General features: G+C 38.2%; 1 protein-coding gene across 1 annotated transcript in view; it reads left to right on the top strand.

Moving 5' to 3' along the window:
• Positions 1-23,877, top strand: part of COL24A1 (collagen type XXIV alpha 1 chain) — a 115,170-nt gene that overhangs the window by 44,321 nt on the left and 46,972 nt on the right. Inside the window, exons 20-24 of the mRNA XM_056498154.1 lie at positions 6,341-6,394; positions 10,695-10,748; positions 11,466-11,510; positions 16,852-16,905; positions 17,895-17,939. Coding sequence (XP_056354129.1) covers positions 6,341-6,394; positions 10,695-10,748; positions 11,466-11,510; positions 16,852-16,905; positions 17,895-17,939 — 252 coding nt within the window. The remainder of the gene's footprint in view (positions 1-6,340; positions 6,395-10,694; positions 10,749-11,465; positions 11,511-16,851; positions 16,906-17,894; positions 17,940-23,877) is intronic.

Raw genomic sequence — 23,877 nt, forward strand, 5'->3', positions numbered from 1 at the left:
TTCAATGTCAGTTCTAAATTATGAAAATAAGAGGTAAATAAATGGGTTTGTTTCATAAGAGACTGTTTTCTTAGTTGAATTAGGAAAATCTTTTTATTCTGTCATATTTGTTGAATTAATTCTCCTTCATAAACTACAAAAGATTCCAGCTCATAATTTTTTTTCTGCAAAATATTTATGTACAGGATCTTTGAATACCAAGTAGTTCTTCATTTGCTTATGTGATTAGGATTTGCTGTCTTTTGAATCCTGGTGTTGTGGGATACACCTGGAATGAGACTCAAGTGATTTCTCAGGAACACTTCCATTTGTAAATACTGAAACATGTTTATAAATGTGATTTTCCATTTTCCAGGCCTGGTTGCATATTTATCACTTACAAGAAACACAAAGAATAAACAGCAGTTACCTGGGAAGCATTGCCAAGCAGTTGAATCTAGAAGTGAATCTTAGAAACTCCTTAGTGCTATGGAAGTCTACATAGAAGCTGTCAGTCTCCAAATTGTCCCATTTTGGTGCTTCTTTTGCATTTATACCACAGGCTTTAAGGAAAAATGCTGTGGTCTGTACCAGAAAGACATGTTTATACAGACACATGTATTTTCTGGAGAGATGAAAGCAGAAATTTTCAATTGTTCTTTCTAATCAGCCTCCTGCAATGGATGTATTTTGGGTTTTGTTTGGTTTGTGGTGGGGTTTCTTTGTTTGTTTGGGGGTTTTCATTTAAAAAAAATACGAATGCAAGACATATACTAGCAGTGATCTTTTTTCTGCCTTTACATGAGCATATCTCCTCAAAGCAAGGCTCTGTTTCTCTCTTTCTTATAAGGCAAAAATCCTTGCTGAGAGAAAACTCATTGGAACATAGCACTGTAGCTCTTTTAATTAAAACTTGAGTGACCAGGTACTTTTTTTGGAGTAATTGTCTGCAAAAGGGCAGGTTTAAAACTACAAAGCAATGTTTCTCTTAACTTCAGTCATGCAAGATAGGTCCAAATAAAGGAAAAAAGCTTTTTCCACCTTTTAACTTCATAAAAATATGGTCACCATATGGCAAAATAGAAACAGAAGGGATGCAGGATAGCAGCATACTGGGATTTTGGACAAATTGAAGATACTAGAAGTTCTATAATAAAAGGAATTTAAAATAAGCAGCTTAAAACTGAAGAGTGTATGTTGCCCTCTTGTTACATTGTCTTATAAAAATAAGCTAGTTGTTGTTGCCAGAAGTTATTTAGACACAACTGAATATATGAAGTATGAGCAAATAATGTAGATTTTTCCATAAGAAAAGCCTGCTGTCATATGTCTGATCATGGCTCTTCTTCCAAACCCAGACAGCTATCAGGTCTGACAGGTTTTCTTGTTCCTGTTTCATTATCTGAATGGTCAGACTTCCTGTGACCCCATGTAGAAAGCATACATTATATCATATACTAAATGTTTCCTTGATGTTTCTGGAAATAGAGGAATGTAGTGAATTTGTGTCCTACAAGGAGAGTACTTTGAATTTGGTATAGATGTGACAATCCATACCACATGCCTTCTATGAGAGATTTTATTTATAAAACCCCAAAACCAAACCTATATTGGGATTTGTTGGACTTGGCTGTGAGCAGGAGGAACAAGGCTGTGTCTGCCCAGTGGCAGAACCTCTCAAACTCTACTTCCAGTTATTTCTCTCTTCTTTCATTCAACACTTAAGACAGTGGGATTTATAAATGTGCCCTGTTCCCACTTGTTTTGAGTACATGTGAAATAAACTGGGGATCCTTTGATTTTTCCAGTAACACATTTGAGTGTTTCACTTCCAGTGTAAAGAACAAGTAGTTCTATCCCTGATTTTCTTCCTGTGTAAAGTGCTGTAACTCTGGCACTAGAGCAGCTGAAGTCTGTAATATCCCTGGACACAGCAGTGGGAGCAGGCAGGCAGACTGATCATCCTCATGGGGTTTTGTGGTTTTAAATGCAGATCACCAGGGAATTGCCTCCCAAATCTTCCCTCTGCAGCTGTGCAGCCAAGGTGCACCAGGTCAGAGTTGAGAGGAGCCATGCCCTGGAGCCAGGGTGCATTTGAGCCCTGCAGAGCTGCTGGCAGGAGTGGCAGAGGCAGGGACAGAGCTCTGGCTCTCTGGGTGCCCAGGCAAGGCTTGGCTGCCAAGTGATTTTTTCCAGTGCAGGAGTCCAGCAGAGTCAAGCCAGATTCTCTCCTGGGTATGTTTCTGCAGAGCCTGAATGCCTGCTGCACACTGGGCATACTCAGTGATATGGATGTGCTCACTGGATACACTCAGTGAGCACTTTCTGGGCTGTATTCTTCATCACTTGACACATTGTGCTGCTTTGTCATGCATCTGAAAATGAATCCCCAAAGTATAAAATTTCTGTAGAGCTTTGTTTTATTGGTATGACATCTGGAAAGTGCTGATCTGAGTGTTTTAACCCACAGTGTCTCTGTTTACTGTGTACAATGAAGTATGCATTCTCAATGTGAATTAAATTAGACAAGCCTTTAACAGGCTTCCACATGCATTCAGAATATTTTACAGTTAAATTTTGCTCTAGGAATTGCATTTAATTATGCTCCCAAAATGGATGTGATAGTTCCCTTCAGATGTGTCTTCAGAGTGTTATAAATAGGTTTCCTCAGAAGCAGAGAGAATTAGTCATTATCTTCAATGGAACATTTTTCATCTGTGCAGTATTTTGATCTGAAGTCATTAGCTTATTCCTGCAGGAAGGTGCTTGTATGGGACTCAGCTGGTGTGTTTCATGCTCAAGGCAGTAGCTTTACAAAAGAAAAAGAAATATTCAAATAACAGTAAAGAGTCAAAAAGGCACATCTTTTGTAAGTGAATCAGTTGCTGCTTTGAGGTGTTCATTTAACAAAAACTTTATTTTTAGTGCATGTTTCACATGCATTATCACATGATTTTTTTTAGTTTTTGAAACAATGCTAGGTGTGCAGTGATGACATAGCCTTCTGTTTCACTATTGCATCAAATAATGTGCATGCAAATGATTTGTAGGAAATATAGAAATAAAGATAAATTAAAGGTTGAATTAATTGCATATTCTGGCATATATCTGAGGAAATGCTCTTGTTGTAGAATTGCTTATACTCTCTGCTTGCCTTTGCACAATTTGATCAGAATTTTCATCTGATCCTTTCCCAAAGTTCTGTGTCTGCCTTCCAGAAGAATAATAAGCACTGGAGGATTGTAGTTTTTTGCCAACACCTTTCTTTTGTTATTTGATTATAATAATTAGTAATTAATCTCTAATAAGGTGTCTTGTTGAAGTTCAGTAGCTATATCCAGTCAGTCTTGCTTCTGAAAATTTATTCTAAGTTCTCATTGAGATGAATTGCAGCCTGTACCTGGAACTGAAGGAACTACTGGGGACATGTTCCCTGCATGGTGACTTCCCCCAGTGCTTGTCCTGATCCCCTGAGGGCATCCAAGGGCATGAGGATGGGTGGCCAGTGATGCTGGCAAATGTTGTGTGAAAACAGTTTAATTCTGCAAATGTGAGAGAATTCCCCATGGAAATGGAGTGTTATATCTCAATATTTCTGATATTCTGCTTCCATATTAGCAGCCACACAGAAAAACCAAAAAAGCAAAATCTTTGGCAGAGTGCTTATATCTGGGATGCTGAGACATGCTCTAATATAGTGACAATGGGACGTCTCTGCTTTTTTTTTTTTTAAGAAAAAGCATCGTATAGATGAGAGCAATAAATATGTTAATTTTATATTTAAGTGTTCACTACAGAAAACAATATTTCCACAGCAAGATTACAGCTCATTTCTGTTAAGATAGTTGGCACTTCAGGTTTTGCTGATGCCACATTTCTTTTGATTAAATGAAGTGGATTCTAAAGTGCTTTGCTGGCAAAAGACCACATCTGTAGCAAGATTTTGAAAATAATTTGTATCCTACCAGCTGCTGGGCTTCTGGCTGATGGAAATTAAGACTTTGCATTTCCCTAGAAGAAGTCTTAATATCAAGGGCTGCTTTGTTTTGAATAGTCTCTACTGAAAACTACATTGCAGCTGGAAACTCTACATTAATCTCCTGGCCTTTCACTTATGGAAGAATAATGAATTTTTAATCTGGAGTAACTTCCCAGGGAGCTGGCTGCTGAATCACTCCTAGAGATATATTCCACTTCACTGCAAGCAATCTGAATGGCAAGCACCATTGCTGAGGTGTTCCTTCCTTCAAGAGTTCATTCTTTTTCTGGAATTATTTAAAGTGGCTGTTTGTATCCTGGATTATTGCATTTATGTCACGGATTCTTAAAGTGAGAAAGTCTTAGAAGAGTGTTCTAAAACTTCCATAGCATCTGCCTTTTCTCCATGGTTGTGCTCAAGAAGAAAAGTCTTAATCCATCTTCACAGGAAAGATAAAAATGTTGAGGATTTAAAATTTTTAAATGCATTGTTTAATGTTGATATTCTCAGGCCATTAATGCTCTTGTATCCTAAGCCTTTGCTGACATGAAGAGATTTCAAAATTCCATGTTTATTGTGTCTGCAACACTTGTCCACACCTACAGCTCATGGTCCTTACTGAATTCCCTCTAGAAAAATTTAAATAAATAAATAAAGTAGATCTCTTCCTTCATAAAAGCATTAGAATCTTTCTAAATTAACCTTCTTCTAGACAGATTGCTTCCTGGAATGTTCATTGCCAAGAGGAAATATATGTGTCAGCATTTAGCACTTGTTCACACATTAGAAACATAAAGATTTACAGATATATTAAACAACTCACCCCTTGGTAACTACTTAAGGTCTATAAATAAGGTCTATAAATAATAAAATTCGGAGGAATTGACCTTACTCTTCAATGTATTTCAGTAGATAGTGGTGACCAGGATGTAAAAAAAACACACCTCCTCTTTTGAACTGCATAGAAATCAGGGTGGTGCCAGTGAATGTTTTAGGTGTGAGTCTCAGGGCCCTGACCACATGTGAATAATATTCCCTGTGCCACCTAGAGGCATGCTGGAACTGTTGCACAGCTCTGCTTGCAATTGCTGCTTTATGGCCAAAAAAAGGGGAAACCACTGAGATGTATTGTGAAATGTTGAGTGTTAGAGCTGTTCCCATCTTTGGAAAATTCAGATAATTTTTACTCTTTAGTGGTTTTCTTTTGGACTCCTTAAGATCCAAGCGCTAACCTGATTTTTAAAAAATTGTTCTGTGTATGTGCTTTTTGTTTCCATTTTTGGAAAAAGTATGCATTCATTTTAATCTGTAATGATTTTCTCTTAATGCAGAAGGAAACTTTTTTTCCTAGTGTTAGACCATGGCTTTTCTTAGATGTACTAATAAATATTTTACTCAGAGGAAGTGGCAGTTTTGCTATTTTCAAATGGTCAAACTTGAATGAAATGTGAAAGTTTATTAAAAAAGCAAAATCAAATGCTATCTTGGCAGGGGACTGAATGAGCAGTGTGCTGATTAAAAGGTCAATTACCAATGCTTTATTTTATCCTACAAATGTAAAGATCATGTATCCTCTCTGGATATTTATGAAATTCAACTCATTACTCTATTGCATGAAGGTTAGCTGCACCTTTTTTTTTTCTTAAAATATACTAATTTCTTCCAAAGCATTCCAGCTGTAGCTGAATTCTTGTGACACAGAGGTCTCCTCATGGTGTCCCAACTCAGTGCCTCCTGGCCAGGTGGTTCCCAGTGATTATTTTAGTTGATTCCTTTTTTGTGCATATTTATTTTTTCTTTACTAACAGCTTGACCTGTGCTAGAATCTTTCACAAAAGCCTGTTCTGAACAATGCTGCATGCTGGTGACCTACAGGTAGTGCCAGCCAGACCCTGATTATCTCCTGCTGGTTTGGAGCCAAAAGGTTCTTTACCTATTCCTTAATCTTGCAGTGATCTCATCCTTAACCTGTAGCCATGGATTAAAGGGCTTCAGCTGCCCTCTAAACTTGATTTAAAAGGTAGTTGAATTCATAAGTGCAGGACCTGGTGCTGGCTGCTTTGTGGTGATTTTTTTGTGCCTCCTAAGCAGTTCAGTGGTTTAATTTCAAACATTGCTTAGTGAATAAAAAGTTTCATCCTAAGAGAAATTAAATCCATGCTGACATCTGCTAAATTGAGTTTAACAAAACTGCCTAAAAGCTGTCATTTATCCAAGTCCTTTCGAGGGAACATAATGGATTTTGACATTTTTTTGCAATGGTAGAACAAATTTATTTCTTGTCTCTGTGACTCAGCTTTATTAAATGAATGAACAGAATCAAAACAAGTGCATTGAAAACAATCCTACTCTGCAAATTATTTGTCTGTATGATTTCTTTAGGGTTTTCCAGGAGACATTGGTGTACCTGGGTTAAATGGCCCTGAAGGTCCTAAGGTAAGATTATATTAAAACCTACTAAAAATAACAGTAAATAGCATTAATCTCTGAGGAAAAGGCTCTGGGAGATGTACACTGGCATTATGAGAAGATATTCTTACTGTCAGAATGCAGGTACTTTGCCTCAGGTATTTATATGAGGAATTTATTTGAATGTTAATGCTCCACACAGTTCTGAGAATAATTACAGTGTTAGGTGGTAGTGTGTAATGGCAAAATAAGTTTGAGAAAATGCAATGTAGCTACCTGCATTTTAGTAGAAGGTATGCCAAGTGTATGCAGATCTTTGTGTTACTCATGTTCCACCTGTAATAAAGATTGTTTTTAACAATTTTTAAAAGAAATAGTAGTTGAAGATACGTAAAACGTCCAAAATTCACGTGCCAGATTAAATTTTAGATAAAATAATAGATATAACAATAAAAGATAAATTTTATCTACAAAACTGTACCAGAATGATTAACTTTTGCTCTTTAGTAGACTAAGATTTTAGACCCAACTTAGGCAATAATTCACATGGATAGAGTTTTCAATGAAGCTTTGAATAAAAGCAGATATAAGCAATTTTTGTTGAATTGGAAATGGTAGAGACCAATACAAAAAGTGCAGGTGGCTCAGAAATTAACCCAGAGGAAAATGATTGAATAATATCTAAAGGTCAAGTACTTGTTGAAAGGCAAGTACCAGTGGAGTTCCTCACACATCACCCTTGGGACTATTCTTACATTCTATTTTCTGTGGTAAATAGGCACAAGTGTGGCAGAATGAAATCTGTGTATAAAACAAAGTTGAGCATCTTTAGATTATTTAAAAAATGCACTTTTTGATAGTTCTTTCCATTTCAGTTGTTTCAGATTGATTCATGCAAGGACTAAAACAATAAATCCTATTATAAACTTAGACCAAAGACATTGCCAGATCTCTCTGAAATAAAAGCACAATAATGCAGTTAGAAACTAAGTGAAATTGTAGAACACATGAGGCAAGATGTCTCATTAAAAACATGAGAAGGCTTTATCTCTGTAGTACATTTCTGGGCATTTTTATTCCAGAAGGACTCAATCAAGAGAGACTACAGACAGAAGTAATACTTGAATGGCTTTATTTTCAGAGACTGTTTAGTAGACCAAAGTGAAGGCCTTTTTTGACCCTTAAGTGAACCAGAGGGCAGAAACTAGTGAGGCAAAAGACTTGTGCAAGACAAATAATGTCATTTGTCCTGGAACAAATCATACAGGTTATCTATGAATAAACAGACATGGAAATTACATTTTCTATCAACAGAGTTTCTATCAACAGACTATTCTAGAAAACACAGGATGGGGAGCAGTAAATAGTTTAAAGATACGGTCTTATTTTTGCCAGGAAGATTGTATCAATACCTCCATGTCAAAGGGGATCATTCTGAAGAACATTTCAAATAATCCAGTTGCTGAAGCCATAGCCAATATTTTCTGTGTCTCTTATCGTTCAACTGTGTCAAGAGCCTTTTACCAAAATAGACATGAATCGACTAGGAAGGCTGAGAGCTAGTTATCTGATGGGGCAAATTGAGGAGAACTTAAAATGTGTTTCTAGAGGGTGTCCACCTTCAATTCTGATTTATTGCTGACTTGTTTGTATGCATGTTTGCATAACATGAGCAGCCTTGTACAAATGAGTGTGTCCAACCATTGCAGTGGCAGTTGCTCTTGTGTTTCTGAGTTAGCAGGGTGTTCACCAAAAATACCTCCTGTGATGATGAAAGACTCTGTCTAGGGAAAATAGCAGAAGAGAAATGCAGCAATTCTTGAACTGCAGTTCAGATGTAATTGTTCCTGGTTATACATGAATGGCATAACAGATCTGATCCCTGCTGCTCAGTTTCTTCAGTGAGATCCTATTGTTGCACATTATATTCAAGGAGTTTTTGTTAGTATTCTGTTGATATTTAACATACACATTACTGATTTGTTGCCTTTTCACAGATTCCAAAGAAAAAAAACTTACTAAGAGGTGGACTACAAAGTTTGAGACTCCATGTTCCTTTTTTACAGAAATTACACAACTGAACCAGATTTGGTGCTCTCCAGCACATTTGGTATTGGAGACAAAAGGCTTAGGCAGCCTGCCCTAGTCAGGGAGAACTGATGGCTTACACTTGAAAAGAGGGATTACCAAACTGGAAAAACTCTTATATTGCTCCCAGTACTGAGGGAGAAGGTCTGCATAATTTTGGAAATGTTTGGCTTTTGGGATTCCCAGCTGCCTTGAGTTGACTGCAGTTCTAAAATTTTCCTCCAGCTTTTATTTTTAGAAAACTGTTCTCAGTATGCTGCTATTTTCCTCATGTTTTTGTTTATGCTTCCTCAGAAGCAATAACAATTTTAAAAGCCAGGAAAGCAGGGTAAATTTTATTTTTTAGCAGTTGGTGTGGGAGAAATCCAACTTCTTGGAAGTTTAAGCTCTATTGAGAGTGATCAGCTGTCTCTAAATGCCAGTAGAAGTTCTGGATTGCAAATTTTCCCCCAAATTAGTGAAATAATCAGCAAATCTGATCTCTCCAAGTCAATTTTCAAAGGGTTTATTATGTAATTTGGTCTACAGAACATTACTCAGCTTGGAAACAATATTTTAGAAGTTCTCTGATCTTGATCCACCACTTATTAAAAAAAATAACAAAACACACATTTTTTAAAAAGGAATAAGAATGTTTTTTAAGAAGTTTTGAAATAACTTTGTTTGTTCCCTGTGTTATCCTTTGCAAGTATTTATGCTCTCTAACCAAGAAAAGTGAGAGGAAAAGATGGTCAGGATATGCTGACTACCACTGTAGTTTTTCCAGCAGTGTGTGCTGTACCATGGAAGAAGCCAAGAGGTTCCTTCCCCTGTTAACTTATGTTTGTTTGTAAAACACTTTTTAATAAAGTGATTATTAGGAGTTTCACCTCTTCTGGAAGGGATGGTCAAGTAGAAAGTTATATATGTGAAATACAGGATACTCCATTTGCTGACTCCTGTTTTTTTCCCAGACACTTTGGCACATGTGGAATGACTTCCTTCATTTTCTGTTTTTGCCTGAAACCCCAAGGAGAAGATGGAAATGTCATTTAGTATTAATATTCAGTTTACACATTGGAACTGTTTTCTGGATTCAGGGAAGTGCAGTGGGAGGGTGTGCACAGCAGCAGTGCTGCTGCCATTTCCACTGTGCAGTTACATTGCCCTGAAATCCTCATCCCCAATGAGCTTTGCTGTCAGAGTAAAACAACAGTTGTGCCAATGAAAGAATGTTATTGCTAACCATAGAAGAATATTGTTTATGCAGTGCTGCTGAAGGCCCTCCTGTCCCTCCTGTGCTGGGATGTCAGCCAGCAGCACACAGTCCTTCCCAGATGGGCTCCTTGATGGAACCCAATACCTTGAGTACCTGTTCCATTTTCTCTTCCATTTTACTTTGCCTGCTGAGTAAATTGTTACTGGACCAATGTCTAGACTTCAGCTTCATTATTATGCAGTCAATAAGGCTTAAACCTTCCTGACATTGCTTTCTTCAGAAGATAATCATATCTCTCCTAAAGGGCAGTTTCTTTGTTCTTGTTGCTTTATCTGATATTGTTAAGCTAAGTTTCCTAGAACATTAATATGTTTGCACTTTTTTTTTTTTTTTTTTTTTTTGTACTATGCCAGGTCAAGTGCTTTTCCCAATTATCCCATTGTAATTGGGATGCCTGAGGTTTTTGATACACTGCTAGCTACAAAGTCTTTTTAACAAAGTTTTGAAAATGTTGTGAGCAGTCATGAAAACTCCGAGCTGGCAGAGCTAATGGTGCTTTATCTCTGGGTAGCTGATTGTAATCCTAATAGAAAAGTAAGGGATGAAAAATCACTACTAGCTTTGGACAAGCTAGTGATCTAAATTCACTTTGTGGTTTCTTTCCATTGCAATGTTGTCAACACATGTTATTCTAAAGACTACCCTAATATAAGATCTGCACATTGATGATGCTCTAATCTTAATGTGGTAGTGTATTTTACCTCTTCAGAAAGAGACAAATTGTTCTATCATGTTCAAATATTTTCTGATTTCCTTCTCACAACATGAAAAGAATAATGGTTCAGCTAAATCTATGTGCAAGTTTTTATGTATGCTTATTCTGCATCTTGGCCTGGCTTTCTATAGGAAATACTACGAACAGAGAGATCAGGTCTGCTACCCCAGGTTTGGGTTTTAGTCCAGGTTTGCAAGAGGTGAGAAACTAGAGCAGCATGCATGTGAGTTGATGTAAATTCTCCCTGTGTTTGTTTGGGTGTTTAGGGAGCTCTGGGTGACCGAGGACTTCCAGGGCCACAAGGTCCCAAAGGAGTTGAGGTAAGATGAAAAAATTATCCAATTAAGAGATTGTTTCAAAGTTGTTAGGGGTTAAGAGGGTTAGGTAACAATGGCTAAGTGTTATGGTGTTGTCATGCAAAATCTGAAGTTTCTTTTGCATTTTGGCAAGTGTTTTAAAGAATTTTTAGCATCCATTATGTGGCTTATTTTAATTTCAGTGGAATCTCAGATAATTTATGTCCAGAGCTGGATGTGGTTATTTTAATTAAACTGGGGAGATGGGAGGGAAGGGGGTTAGCAGAATGGAAATAAAAGCATATACCAATTTAATTACAGTGTCCTAGATACTCTTAAGCAAACTCTTAGACCCCTATTAACTGAAAGGGGAGAAAGGCAGTTCTTCATCTTAGAGATTCATCAAGTATTTTTAATTCATAATCATAAAAATAAAAGCTTATATCTTGCATGCTAAAAATAATTAACATAATTATTAAGTAAATTATTGATTAAATGACTGTGATTCTGAAGACAGACCTTAGAATTCTAAGTAGTAAATGATGGGCTTCTATGACAGATATTGAATTAGTAAAAGCTAACACTGGTAAAATGGTCTGTTCCCAGCTGTTTCTATCAGACTTGGACTAAGACAAACACAGGAAGCTTAAGATGAAATAATAAATACAAACAGTTATCTGCAGAATTTCTTTTTTAAAGCTAGACTTGTCATCAAGATGATTGAATTCTGATTTCCTTTAGGGAGAAGTAGGACCAGCTGGACCAATTGGAGGAGTTGGCCCAAGAGTAAGTATAAGTAATTTTGTGAGGGCAGGCTGTTTTTCAGTAGGAATACTGCTTTGAAATGTGAGTTTACTGTGAGAACTGACTGTGCTAAAATGGCATCTCCTGAATGGATGTGTGTTTTATGGAAATGGTTTTTATGGAAATGATTTTCCATGCAAAGGGTTTGAAAGGAAATCACTGCAATAGTGCACAAAATGTAGTGCTCCCCTGAGACAGATGAAACTGCCATGCACTTCCTAGGGACTAAACCAGCTGATACATCAAAACATTTCATTGGGGAAGAACCTACTCAGCTCCCAGGGAGAAGTATAAAGGATGTAAGCTTTAAGAGGCATGTCACAGTGTTGTTTATGCAGACATGTTTTAAAACTATCTTCCAATTTTTTTGTTAGTTATAAAAATATACTATTGTCTGAGAGTATTTCAGTGAACTTGAAGCTTATTTTTAGAAACTTTATGTGCTAAAATGAGTTCTAGGGATTATAGGAATGTCTCTATGTTCACTGAATGCAATTTGATCTTCTGCCTTTACATGATTTGATTATGTGTGGTAATCACTGACTTGGCTTTCATTCTGGATGACTTCCCATTTCTTGCACAAGCTTGAGAGTCTTTCCCACTGTTTTCTGCTTTCAGAGTGGATATATCCCTATGTCACTTTTCCAGTTCAGTAGCTAGTCAAAGATGGGAATTTGCTTTCTGTTAAAAATTATATTAAAATATACATAGATTAGGTGTTAAGACAAACAAACCCATACCAAAGCAAAAAAAAAATAAAAATAATACAGGCCAAAAACCAAACACAAACCCTCCCACAAAAGTCTCTTTGTTTATCAGCTGAGGAAAATATGCAAAAAATTGAACAGAATTTCAAAACACTCTGTAACTTAGTTCAATATTGAGTTTAATCTGTCTGAACTTCTGCTGAGCCTCATGGAAATTTTTATTTTGGCTGCATCATCCTTTGGGTCTCCTCCTTGGGCAGGGTTTCATGGCTGGACAGCAGCTCCCAAGCTGAGCTGTGGCAATTGGAAAAGAAGATGCTGCAGAGGGTGACTCATGGGCAATGAGACACCTTCACATCCTCCATGTCACTGGGCATGCACAGGCCACCAGCAGCTGGTCAAAGTGACCCAAGAGGAAACATTTCTGTGTAACCTAACAAACTGAAATATTTTTTATCTATTTTGGGTCAATTTGACCTAAATTATTTCGGTTTTTATTTGTCTCAGTGGGGAATGTGCACACCATTGGCATGCCTTACAGCTCTCTGGTTTCTCACAGTGAGTTGTTGAGAGCAGAGTTTGTGCATCTGAATGAGCCCCAGGGTTGCTATCTCCAGACGTTTTTAGTGGCTTGCTGGCTTGGCCCTTCCTGAAATGAGAGATAGGGGAAAGGGGAATTTTGCTTGATGGGCAGCTCAGCCTGCTTTTCTTTCTTGTCCAGGGTCCCACAGGCTTCTGCCTGAGTTCTGTGGCTCCTCTTGGCTCCAGCTGTTTCCCAGCTCCTGCACAGCTGCTTTGTGCTGCTGTTCTGCTCTCTGCTCCCATCATCTCTGCTCCCCTCATCTCTGCTCCCCTCATCTCTGCTCCCCTCATCTCTGCTCCTCCTTGGTGCTTTGTGTGTAACACACACGGTGTGATTGTGTCAGTGAGAGCCACAGCCCTGACATTACATCTCACATGGTAGCAGGACTGAGTCAATGAGCTGCTGAACACATCTGTCTGTTTAAATTATGCTTCCTTGACTGCAGTTTGGTGTTCATTTGATTTACCAAGCCTTTGCTTCCATTTTCCACGGAAGGAGTTTTAAAGAATGAATGTTGCATTTGAAAGCAAACACTCACAACTGTGTTGTCACTCACTAATTAAATATCCATGGGGCAGAGGAGGTCCCTGAGAGGGACCTGGAGGAGTGGTCAGACCATGCTTGGCCCAGGGCACCATCAGCTCTCAGCTCTGTCTTTAGCTGGCAGATGTGGTTAACTTGTGTTCTGCAGCCTCCAGGAGTGGGATTTCTTCACTCTCCCCATCAGTCTGCTTCAGTTGTTTGCCTGGTTTACAGACCTTCTTTCTAATGTGTAGAAGTTCTATCTGAAAGTCTTGCTTGTTTTTATCTCACTACGACTTTGCTTCCTGCCCCACAGACTTTATTTGTGGATGTGGCTAAATAGGTTATTCCTCTTTTCAGCCACTGTCACCTTCATTTTCTGAGGCTTGTCAATACCTACAGTATATTTTTAGGTGATTTATTGTAAACCTTTCATTATTCTCATGAAAAAATAATGAGGCAACTTTCTAGTGCTTCTGGAATCCTCATCTCTTCTACAATTTCAGGTCAAAATATCCAATCCCTAGTTCAGGTTTAGGCATGTGCCAAGCTGGCAGCCATAAAATTTCACCTCATTTTCTCCCTCCTCCCTCCCCTGCCCTTGTTACTAACATTTGCTTTAAAAAACATGACAGAGATCAAAAACCCCTGGGACCCATCTGACCAATGCTACCATTAAAATAAATCATCTTCTACTGGAACAGAAGTGAGTATGGACCTGCACAGGGGTTCTCAGTCCCAGCTCAAAAAAGAATTTCCATGTGTCTAAAGCAACTGGAGACAAAAGTGAGGATGTTCCCCTGCTTGCTTAGGGTGTATCTCAGTTCCAAGGACCTCAGTCTGCTTCAGCTCTGGAAGAGGTGTTTGAGCTGAATCTGATCACATCATTTGATGTTTCATTCATTCCTTTCCAAACCTTTGGCCCACCCATTCTGTTCCAAAGTCAAATAGTTACATTCTCTTAAATTAATCCTTCTACATAAAAAAAAGCTGATTTTTTTTTTTTTGGTTCTTGCTTATTTGTCCTGTGAAAATACAGGAGTTGCCATATTAAAGATGTGACTGTGTTTATTCAGTTTCCTCCCACTTAACCCTCTCTTTCAAAGGCTATCCAAACATTAACACTGGAACTGTCAGTGTAGCTCAGCTCAGTCAATGCAAACATTGGTGCATTGGTGCTTTTTTTCCTTTTTTTTTTTTTCCATATCTTCATTGCTGGAGAAGAAAATGCCTTTAAAAGAGTAGAGATTGTTTTAAACCAGAAAGTAAAAAGGGTACAGGTTGATTCCTTTCTCAGCTACATATGTTAAACAGAATCTGGAATATATATAGTCATAAGATGAGCAGTTTCTTCTGATTATAGTGGAAAATGTTCTCAAATCTGCCCCAGACCCCCAGTGCAGCATTTTCTGGAAGTGCCTTCCTGTGGGCTGAAGCATGAGGGAAGCTTATGGAGGGACTGAAATAGTGATAGTGAGATATTTATATTAATATATACGCACACCTGTACCTCCCAGTTGTGAGGTGAAAGGATGCACGGTTGGTTCCTGCAAGAGAAGGGTGGAACGTTCAGTTAATATTTTAGGAAACAGACATTTCCTTTGGGATTACCCTGCCCTGGAAGAGTCATTTTCTCAGGGGTTTGCAAGCAGAAAAGCAGCCATCCCTAGTTTAACCTTCTGTCAGTGGCTTGTCCTCCATGTGTAAATGTACTGTGTTTCTGTTTAAAGGCAAATCCATGTGTTTCAGATTGCTTTACCAGTTAAATCCACTTGTTCCTTTTCCTGATCACCTTCCATCTGTTCAATGTCCTTTGCAGCTAGTACATTGCTGGGAGTGACAGCCAAGAGACCTTTACAAGCTGTAACTCCAGTTCAGTTCTGTAAGACTTAAAGTTACCAAGGGAGTTAATAGGGGCCACTGCTTTTCTTTTGGTGAATTTCACTTAAAACATTTTTATGTTACAGTCTTGCTGTACAGAGAGACCTTAAGTTTATGTACAACAAAGTAGTTAAGCAGCATGTTGTGACCATCACTTGCCCTGTGTTAAACCTTGTGGAAGGACATGACTTGCTTTATCTGGTTCTCTCAGAGCTTCTCTTCATGGTCTTTTCTCCCTGCATTCCTGGCTGTACCATATTTTAGCCCATTGGCAAAAAACAAAAATAATGTTCCTAAAGTGATTTTATTTGTTGGAACTTGGGCAAAATGAAATTGCTCAGGTAGGCAAGAGAATGAGGGTGCTAGAAGGGGATTAATATGAGAATCCATGGAACCTGCCAAGACAGTGCAATTTTAAGCCATATAGAGAATTTCTCAGATACCCAGAAACTAACACACATACCCTGAAAGACAGGGACAGAGCAGCTGCAGCAAAAAAGCCAAATTAAAAAATCTCTTTTTAAGAAACATTTTGTTATCTGTTGCTTTAGTTTCTCTTTTCTCAAGACAGCTTTTGTGAAATGGAAAACTCTTATTATGGACTCTGGCAATTCCAGTTATTCAGTTTGCTGGAACAGCCACTGATAATTTAATTTTAGCACAAATCTGCATGGTTTTTACACTGACTCATTAAAATGTTGAATTAATTTTCTGTCTCCAGTTGTCAGCCTCCAGCAATCTCATCAGCAAGTTGCTCAAGAGCCAGGCCCAGTCCCCTGGACCTTCATTTGCTTTATAGGGGCTTTTCCTCAGAGCAGATGGGGAAAGTGTGTCTAGGCAGAGCTGGGCTGTCCAGATGACAAATGGTCAGGCCATGTTTTATGTTGTAGAGGAAATAAAAGGGAGACATATTTAAGTTATAAACATCTAACTGCAAATTAAGGGAGAAAGCTTTGTGGTTTGTGTGCCTTTGTGAGTCTGTGTGAGTGACAGCAGAGGGAGGGATGCTGTAAAGTGCTTCAAGGGTCCTGTCACTTTGTGGCCCCTGCTCTGATTGATGCTGCTGGATTTCTCCTGGCTAACAGTGTTATTACCACAGTGTCATAGCAACAGCATCTGTCAGCAGCAGGATGCTAGTGGAGAGAAATGAGGCTCAAAATCATCAATTTTCTGAATAAAGAGCAGGGGTGTTTGAGCTCATTTTGTCTGGGTGAGGAAGGACAGTTATGACACTGGTCCCTGAAGTCTAAAGATGAAGTTTTATTAGTGTTGAGTCCCTATTCTGCTGGAATTAACAAGAGAGAAGGTTCCCTTTCCTTTGTTTTGTCTCCCTAATATGTTTTTTCAAAGTGAAATTGAAATGTGTTTCAATCTTGGATTGTCACAGTTTTACCTCAGTGTTAACTGCTGAAAGACCTAGTACAAATTTTGCTTACTGTTCCAGTATTTGATGACATATTCAACAGTGTGTTTTCAGATATAGATTTCTAAATGCACTTGCTGAAAATTTTTGTATTAAATATTGCCAAGATGTACATTTTTAGTGCATGTATTTTGGTAAATTGATAAACTGAGATGAAATTATATTTTTTGAAATAAAATATTTCGTTTATTCTAATCCTTATTTTAGGGAAAGCCAGGACAGAAAGGTTATGTAGGTGATCCTGGACCAGAAGGTTTAAAGGTAAGTGATGGTTTTATATATGAAATAGAATATATTTGAAGTAGAGTTATGCACAGCTACTTACAGTGACATAGCAGTGAAAGGATATGAGAACACGTGCTTCCAAAGAATATAAATGTCTATCATATTGATGATTCTGCTTTCTTGCAAGACCCCAGTTTGAAAGAGCAGAAGATTGTGCAGCTCCAGGAGACAGGGATGTGTGAGCAAAGACTGCACCTGCTAAAATGAAATCAAACACCCTGGAGGGTGCCTGGAGCAGGGACTCATGGCAGGATTTTGGAAATGTGAAAGGGGGTGAGATGAAGTGCTGCAGCTCAAAGAAGGAGCTTGTGGCAGCAGAATTTCCCAGTGCTGATCTGCAATCTGCATAAACAGTGCACAAATAACTGTTCATCAGTTATTCGATAAATGAGATTATCAATGGTGCTTGTACACCCAGCTTCCACCTGTGAAATACACAGCACCATGTTCCAGTTATGTAACAGTGTTGTTTTGGAGAACAGAACTAATTAATACTTAATGATAGTTTTAACATTTTAGGGGAAGGGGAGAAGTTTGTTAAAATGGCATTCAAATGTAAATTTTCCTAATATTTCATAACAAAATTACAATTAAGTGCACAGGCAACATTTACCTTTGAAGTAGGAGTGAAATAGTGAAGGTAATTTGCTGAAAGAAAGATTTAAATAAAAATAGAATAATTATTTTATAGTATTTGCTGACCTAATGTGTTTTGTGAATACATAATTGATAGTTTTTATTTTTGCAGACAAATCCTGGCTACATTAGGACATCATTTTACCAAATCAAAATTAGCCACTAACAAAATTTGTTTTGGTTACTTAATTTTAGCTTTTAAGGTTTTAATTGGCAGATGTAATTTAGAAAATAAAGAGGCTCCTAGGAAAACAGAGGACTTTAATATGCACATATGAAAGGAATTACTTTTCTAGTGAACTACATCATCTGTTTTCTACATTTAACAGGGAGAACAAGGAGACCAAGGAAACCTTGGAAAAACTGGTGAAGCAGTAAGCTTGAATTCTCTTTCTGGTTTAATTTTGAATTCTGTTTTATTTGAGAGAGAATTAATAATTTGTTGCAGACATTGTCTGATGAAGTTTGTCCTGTATTTGAAGCTGTAACATGTCAGCTTTACCTTTATAGTCTCTAAGGTTTGTACTATTTAAAGAAATTTCCCATTTCAAGTATTTTCCAAAATTAATTCTGCTTTTCTCCCAGTATGTTGTGTGAATATTGCAGGTGGTTGTAGAGGTTTCCAAGGCACATCTGTGGAAGTGAACAGGGGATCCTTTTCATTTGAATCATTTGAGAGGCTACATTTAGCCTGAGATGAATTTTGCAGGCTTGTTCTGTCTATGCCCCATAAAATCCCAGAGCTCAAGGTGATGTTGTGGTGACACATAGTCCATCCACTTCTGCCTGGACAGGATCTCTTATCTTCACATAATTTCTGACAAATATTTGTCTAACCAAGTTATTAAAAAGCTCCAAGACCACGGCTTCTCTATTTTTGAAAAAGTTCTTCCAGTTGTGTAACCTGATTCCTTTCTGCTGGAAGCAGCATTTTACATGTGGTGGTTGTTATTCTGTGCCTCTTTCATTCTTTCTTTCCAGGCTTAACTCAATTAGCTTGTCATGTTTTTGGGATAATTTAAGTCACATTCTAACTCCCCTGTAATCTGTTTCCAATTCATCCAAACATCTATGATCCAGCCTACTGCCCAAACTGCTAATACTGAGAGAGAGGAAGCATTGTCTCTTACAAGTCTGTATCTTGCATAGATGTGCTCACTTTTACAGAAGAGTGTTGTTACTCAGTTTGAGATCCACAGTCTCCTATCCTTTGTATTTTTTAAAGGTCTTATCTCTCTCAGTTCTTCCACTGTAGGTTCTTTTTGGGTTGATAGTGAAACATACCACTTTGGAATTCTCTCTACTTAATTTCATCCCCTGTCCTTTTGTATTTTTAACTTTTGTCTGTGATTTATGAGCAAATGTGAATGTGTTGGCCCCTGCTTGAGTTACCTGGGTGTAATGTAGAACATACTTAAATTGATTTTATTTCTAGAGTTAACAGTATGCTGAGGAGAGGTACCACACGCTGTTTTGGACTTAGTGCTGTACTACTCACATAAACTCTGCTCACCTTAGCTGGTATTCAGAGTTAGCTCCCCATTGTCTGCATTGAGCAGGGGTACCTGGGGGTGGTTGGTTCCTGCAGAAGTTGTACAAACTGCTTGTTGGTCAAGTCCAGCTCCCCTGAGCACTCTGGAGATGGTGCTCTGGGGAAGGGGACTGAGAAGCTGGACTCTGTCAGGTGAAAGTATCTGCTGGCACAGCAACCATAGTGCCATGACATGCCACAAGGCCCCCTTGAAAGTCATCCAGCATATCCCAAAGTGTAGCTTTTATTCCATGTGATTCTGTTTTTTCAGCCTGTTCACTATGTTAGAGAAAGCTGATAGCATTTACAATTGTTCTGCACCATAACCTCACCAGCTTCCCTTTTTGGCTTGTCTGTGGTTCTCTGTTTATTCATTTTCTCTATGGATAAACTTCTTCAAATTACAGGATATAACAGTCCATAGTTAAAGCATACTATACTGTTTTTTAACAATGGGGAATCCATCACAGAATTCCAGTTTTCCCAATGATAACAAGTGCATTTCCTGAATAAGCTGTTCAAAGGAGCAGTTTTGCAATAATAAATCCAGAATAATAATAATATACTGAATTCATAGCAAATTATGCCATGACCACATGTGCCTGTATGCTATTGATACCAAAGTGTTGTACCCATATTTTTCTTCTGTTTCTTTCAATTTGCTTGCTTCCCCTTGTATCATTCATCTCCTGTCATTCACTAAAATATCTGCCACTGCTGTTTGAGGTGCCAAAACAGTTATTCCTTTTCTGCAGCAGCTCTTCCAGGTCCTGCTTAATACCTGGGATTACTTAGAAATTATTTAGGAAAGTACAGATGGCAACTCTGCACAAGCAGGGAAATTTCAACAGCAGGAGATGGGACTATAACACTTGTTTTTTCAGCCTAGTAAGGTGGAATATGTGCTGAAATAGAGCCCTGTCAATAGGCTAGAAGCCACAGTATCCAACATTTCTTAGGTCACATGAAGCTGCTGATTCTTCAGAGAACATTTCTGCCAAAATATTTCTTGATGCTTGTCCACTGTGAAAACAGAGTAGACTAAATTTATAAAATGTTCACCGTGCTTGCAAGTTTGAGTGACACACATTTAAGAGTAGATCAGGAATGTGCTTAAAGTCAGACTTCAGACACTATTCCTTCACCAAGTCCTACAACAAAAACTGGTTTTCTGCTACAGCATGTGTTGTGTTTGTGTAAAGGGAAGGGAGGCAGAAGCAGGTGGGGCTGCTTGGTTCAGCAGAGCCCTGAGCTGTGGGAGAATCCAGCAGCTGCTCCTGGCTCAGGATATTTGGTTAACTGCAGGACCATCAGGTCCAGTGGAAAAAGGATTGGTTAAGATAGTGAGAAGTAGGTGAACAGCAGAGCAAATGTACAAACTGCTGATGAGACAAAACATTTTGGAAGCTTTGCCAATAGAAACAGCCCCTTCAGCTACTGAGAAAATTCCCCTTACATTTTGGGGAAGGAAAATCTGGTTTTTCTGACATGTGGAACTGGATTTTTTTTATGCTTGGGTAAGATGCTGTTCAGTGATGGAGAGGAAATATTTGAAACTAACTTCAAGCATCTCATACAAATGATCTGTTTGTTAAAACGTCAGGAATTATTTAAGAAAATGATTTATTGAATTATTCTGAACTCATCTGAACTTGAAACAGTTGTTTTCCAGGATTGTTTTAGTGTTTGATAATTCTGTGTTTACCCAGGCTGCAACACTCTGAATGACTAAGTGCAAGTTAATTCCTATTTTTATTGCCACCTCTGTTAAAGAAATTTAGCCTGTACAATTCTGAATTAGAAACCCTGACATTTATACACACATTGAGACAGAGTACAGGGTAGAACTGTCAGCTGTAGTATGTGCAACTGGTGTCAAAAACCCGAGTTCATGAACACAAATCCTGGAAAAATAATCTTCAGAAATTACATGTCAGCAAATTTCTCAGGTTGTACATAGTGTTTGAAGCAACAGAAGGAAACCAAGCTGAAATAAAAAGTGTTTTGCCATGAAAAAAATAACCTTACAGTGCAGCAAAGGAAAACCAGTGGTGTTCAGGCTGTTGGTGGCAGCTCCAGAGCACATTGCAAATGGTCTGCAGGAGTCTGTGAACGGCAATAAAATACTGCAGTCAGGCCATATGCCTTGTAGCTGAGTTGCTTTTGGGAAGAATTACCATAGAGCAACTGCCACATCTTTCAGAGAGGTAAAAATTAGCTGGATTAGGCACCATGGAATGCAGAATTCGGGGAGAATGGAAACTGCAATTCCTTTTGCTTGATGAAAAGATTAAGTGAACTTTAACTGCTGTGTTCAGGATGCTCAACAGAAGGAGTTGTTTGAATTATCCTGAAAACTCTGGGCTTTAGGGATATACAAAAGAGAATTTTAAACCACAGGCCAAAAGATAAGTCAGTTGAGGAAAGCCTTTTTTTTAAAGTCTAGTGAATGCATGGGAAATTGCCAAGGGCTTCCAAAGAAGGAACTGCTTCAGCTGCTTTTAAAAAGCAGTTGGATAGAGATTATTGTAAGTTCTATGGAGGACTTAACAGTGAAAGGTAATAAAGATACTTCTATGTCTTATGTTGTTCTTTTTTTACCTTATTTGACCTGACATACTGTAGTTGCTACTGGGAGGAGTGGGGATGGAGGTTGCAGTATCTAGAGATTAGCTTTATCAAGCTCATGCTCATTTTTCTTGAAGGATTTTTTTTTTTTGCTATTGGTTCTCTTTTATCATTAGGTTTCAGCTAGAGGAATAGTACCTGCACATGGTGTCTGCAGTTCAGCTTCCAAGGTCTTGTCAGTGAGCACATCCTGCCCCACTTTGTCAGGCAGCTTCCCTTAAATGCAAACATTCCTCTACAAGAGCTATCAAACTCAATTATTCTACTTTACACTTTACACTGGTGTTACTGAAGCAAAATTTAACCCATTTATTTCTTCCTTAAAACTGTCGTAGATTAAGTGATTGGTGCCAGTACCACTTGCCTTTCAAATATTCAAGTGGTAGAATTGAGTCCTTTAAAGAACTGAGTGAATATCAGCTGCAAGGTACAAATACAGTGCATCTCTGCTCATATGCACTTCCTCCATTGGCTGCAGCAAATCAGATTTTCACTCAGATTATCACCTCTCGTTGTTTACCAAGTAACTTTCTCAACAGACATAAAATTAATAGAAAAATGTTATTGTGAGAAGATAGCATCTTAAATTTATTATGTCATCTCATTAAATGAATGTTGAATAAAAAATACTTGAGAATGCTGAACTGTAAATTAAATAGCACTGGATTGGAAAATTTTCAGTTATCACAGAACACATTAAAGAAGAAGAGGAACACAATCTGGCAGGTAACTACTACCATGGGAATGTTTAGAACCAGCTGTATATTCATTTCTCACTACCAGGTTTTTCAATGGATTACTCCATACTTGAGTTTGCATTAAGTGTACAATGTGTTTTCAATTATTCAACTACAGTCCAGTTTCTAACACAGAGCATATGCCCTGGCAAGATGTTTTTGTCTTTCTCAGGCATGTGTTAGTTGTGAGATCTGGTCTCTGATTCATTTTCCACAAAATGCTCCTGTCAAGAAGGTTTCTAGAATGCTGCTATTATGCTGTTCTTGTCACTGGAGACTTTTATACAAGTCCTTGTAAATGAAAGCTGATGACTATTCTTTTAATAAGTTGCTGATTTCTTTTTTTTAATCACTTCAGGATTTTTGCTTCACTTTTTTGTTTTCTAATACATTTAATTTTGTATTTGGAATCCACCACTGCTCCCCAGAGGATTGAAGGGGATGCTGGAAGACACTGATTCAACAGATCTGCTTTGGACTGTATTCATTTTCTTACATAAGATGGAGAGAGAGTTGAAACCTCAATCCAGTCCTAGTAGCTAGTCTTTAACAAGTCAGTCCAAATCTGAGATTTTAAGAGCCACATGAGCTTACAGAAAATCTGTAGGGAATGATGTAGGGAAAACATCACTTTATGGCTAATATGTTGACCGAACAAGATGTTTTTTTCTCTGTACTTTCTTTTTGCTGGATTCTACTAATTGTTTGAAAATTCAAAATTATATTCCTAATAAGTTTTTTGGCTCTCTTGCCTGTGTGCATACCAGCTCTAGAATTTTCTCAGTCTCAGATACTTGACCTCTGTTTTGAATAGAGGGGTGGAAGAGCATCTGGTTAACCTCTCATGAATTTCTTTCCCTTCATATCTTCTGAAGTCCTGTTGCTTCTGGCACTTCAGCTGGGTTCACTTCTAGTCATCTTGACTATTGTTTGGCTTTCCATAGACATCCAATTCCAGGTATGTCAAAGTTCTTTTTCATCTTTTGTGCCAACCTCCTTAGTGTTTTTGCTGTAAATTCTCTTAACTATTTCTGAGGAATAGCCAATCTATAGGAAACTTTGTATTTAACAGCCAGCTTCTGTCCTTGCTCTGGAGGCTTGCCCTGAAGTGCTGGGGAATACAACAGCACATTCAGAGTCACTGCTTCCTAGTCATTGCTGCTCTTTCAGCCCAGAGCAGCCAAGCTGGGAATACAGTACTTCTGAATTGAAAAGAGAACCTGATCAGAGGCTGTATATGAAATGGTTCACTCCTGGGGCAAGGCACAGCTCCCCATCTTTCTGATCAGCATCTTCAGTCCTGGGGTGGGACATCAGGAGTGTCCCTGTGGAAAGAGAACAGGTCTGAGTTTCACCTTGGCTCTAATTATGTCTTCTGTTCTATCTGGAGTCAGGGAATCTAAGTGATTAGTCTTC

The sequence above is a fragment of the Oenanthe melanoleuca genome, chromosome 8 (genome assembly GCF_029582105.1).
Source record: "Oenanthe melanoleuca isolate GR-GAL-2019-014 chromosome 8, OMel1.0, whole genome shotgun sequence".
Taxonomy (NCBI): Eukaryota; Metazoa; Chordata; class Aves; order Passeriformes; family Muscicapidae; genus Oenanthe; species Oenanthe melanoleuca.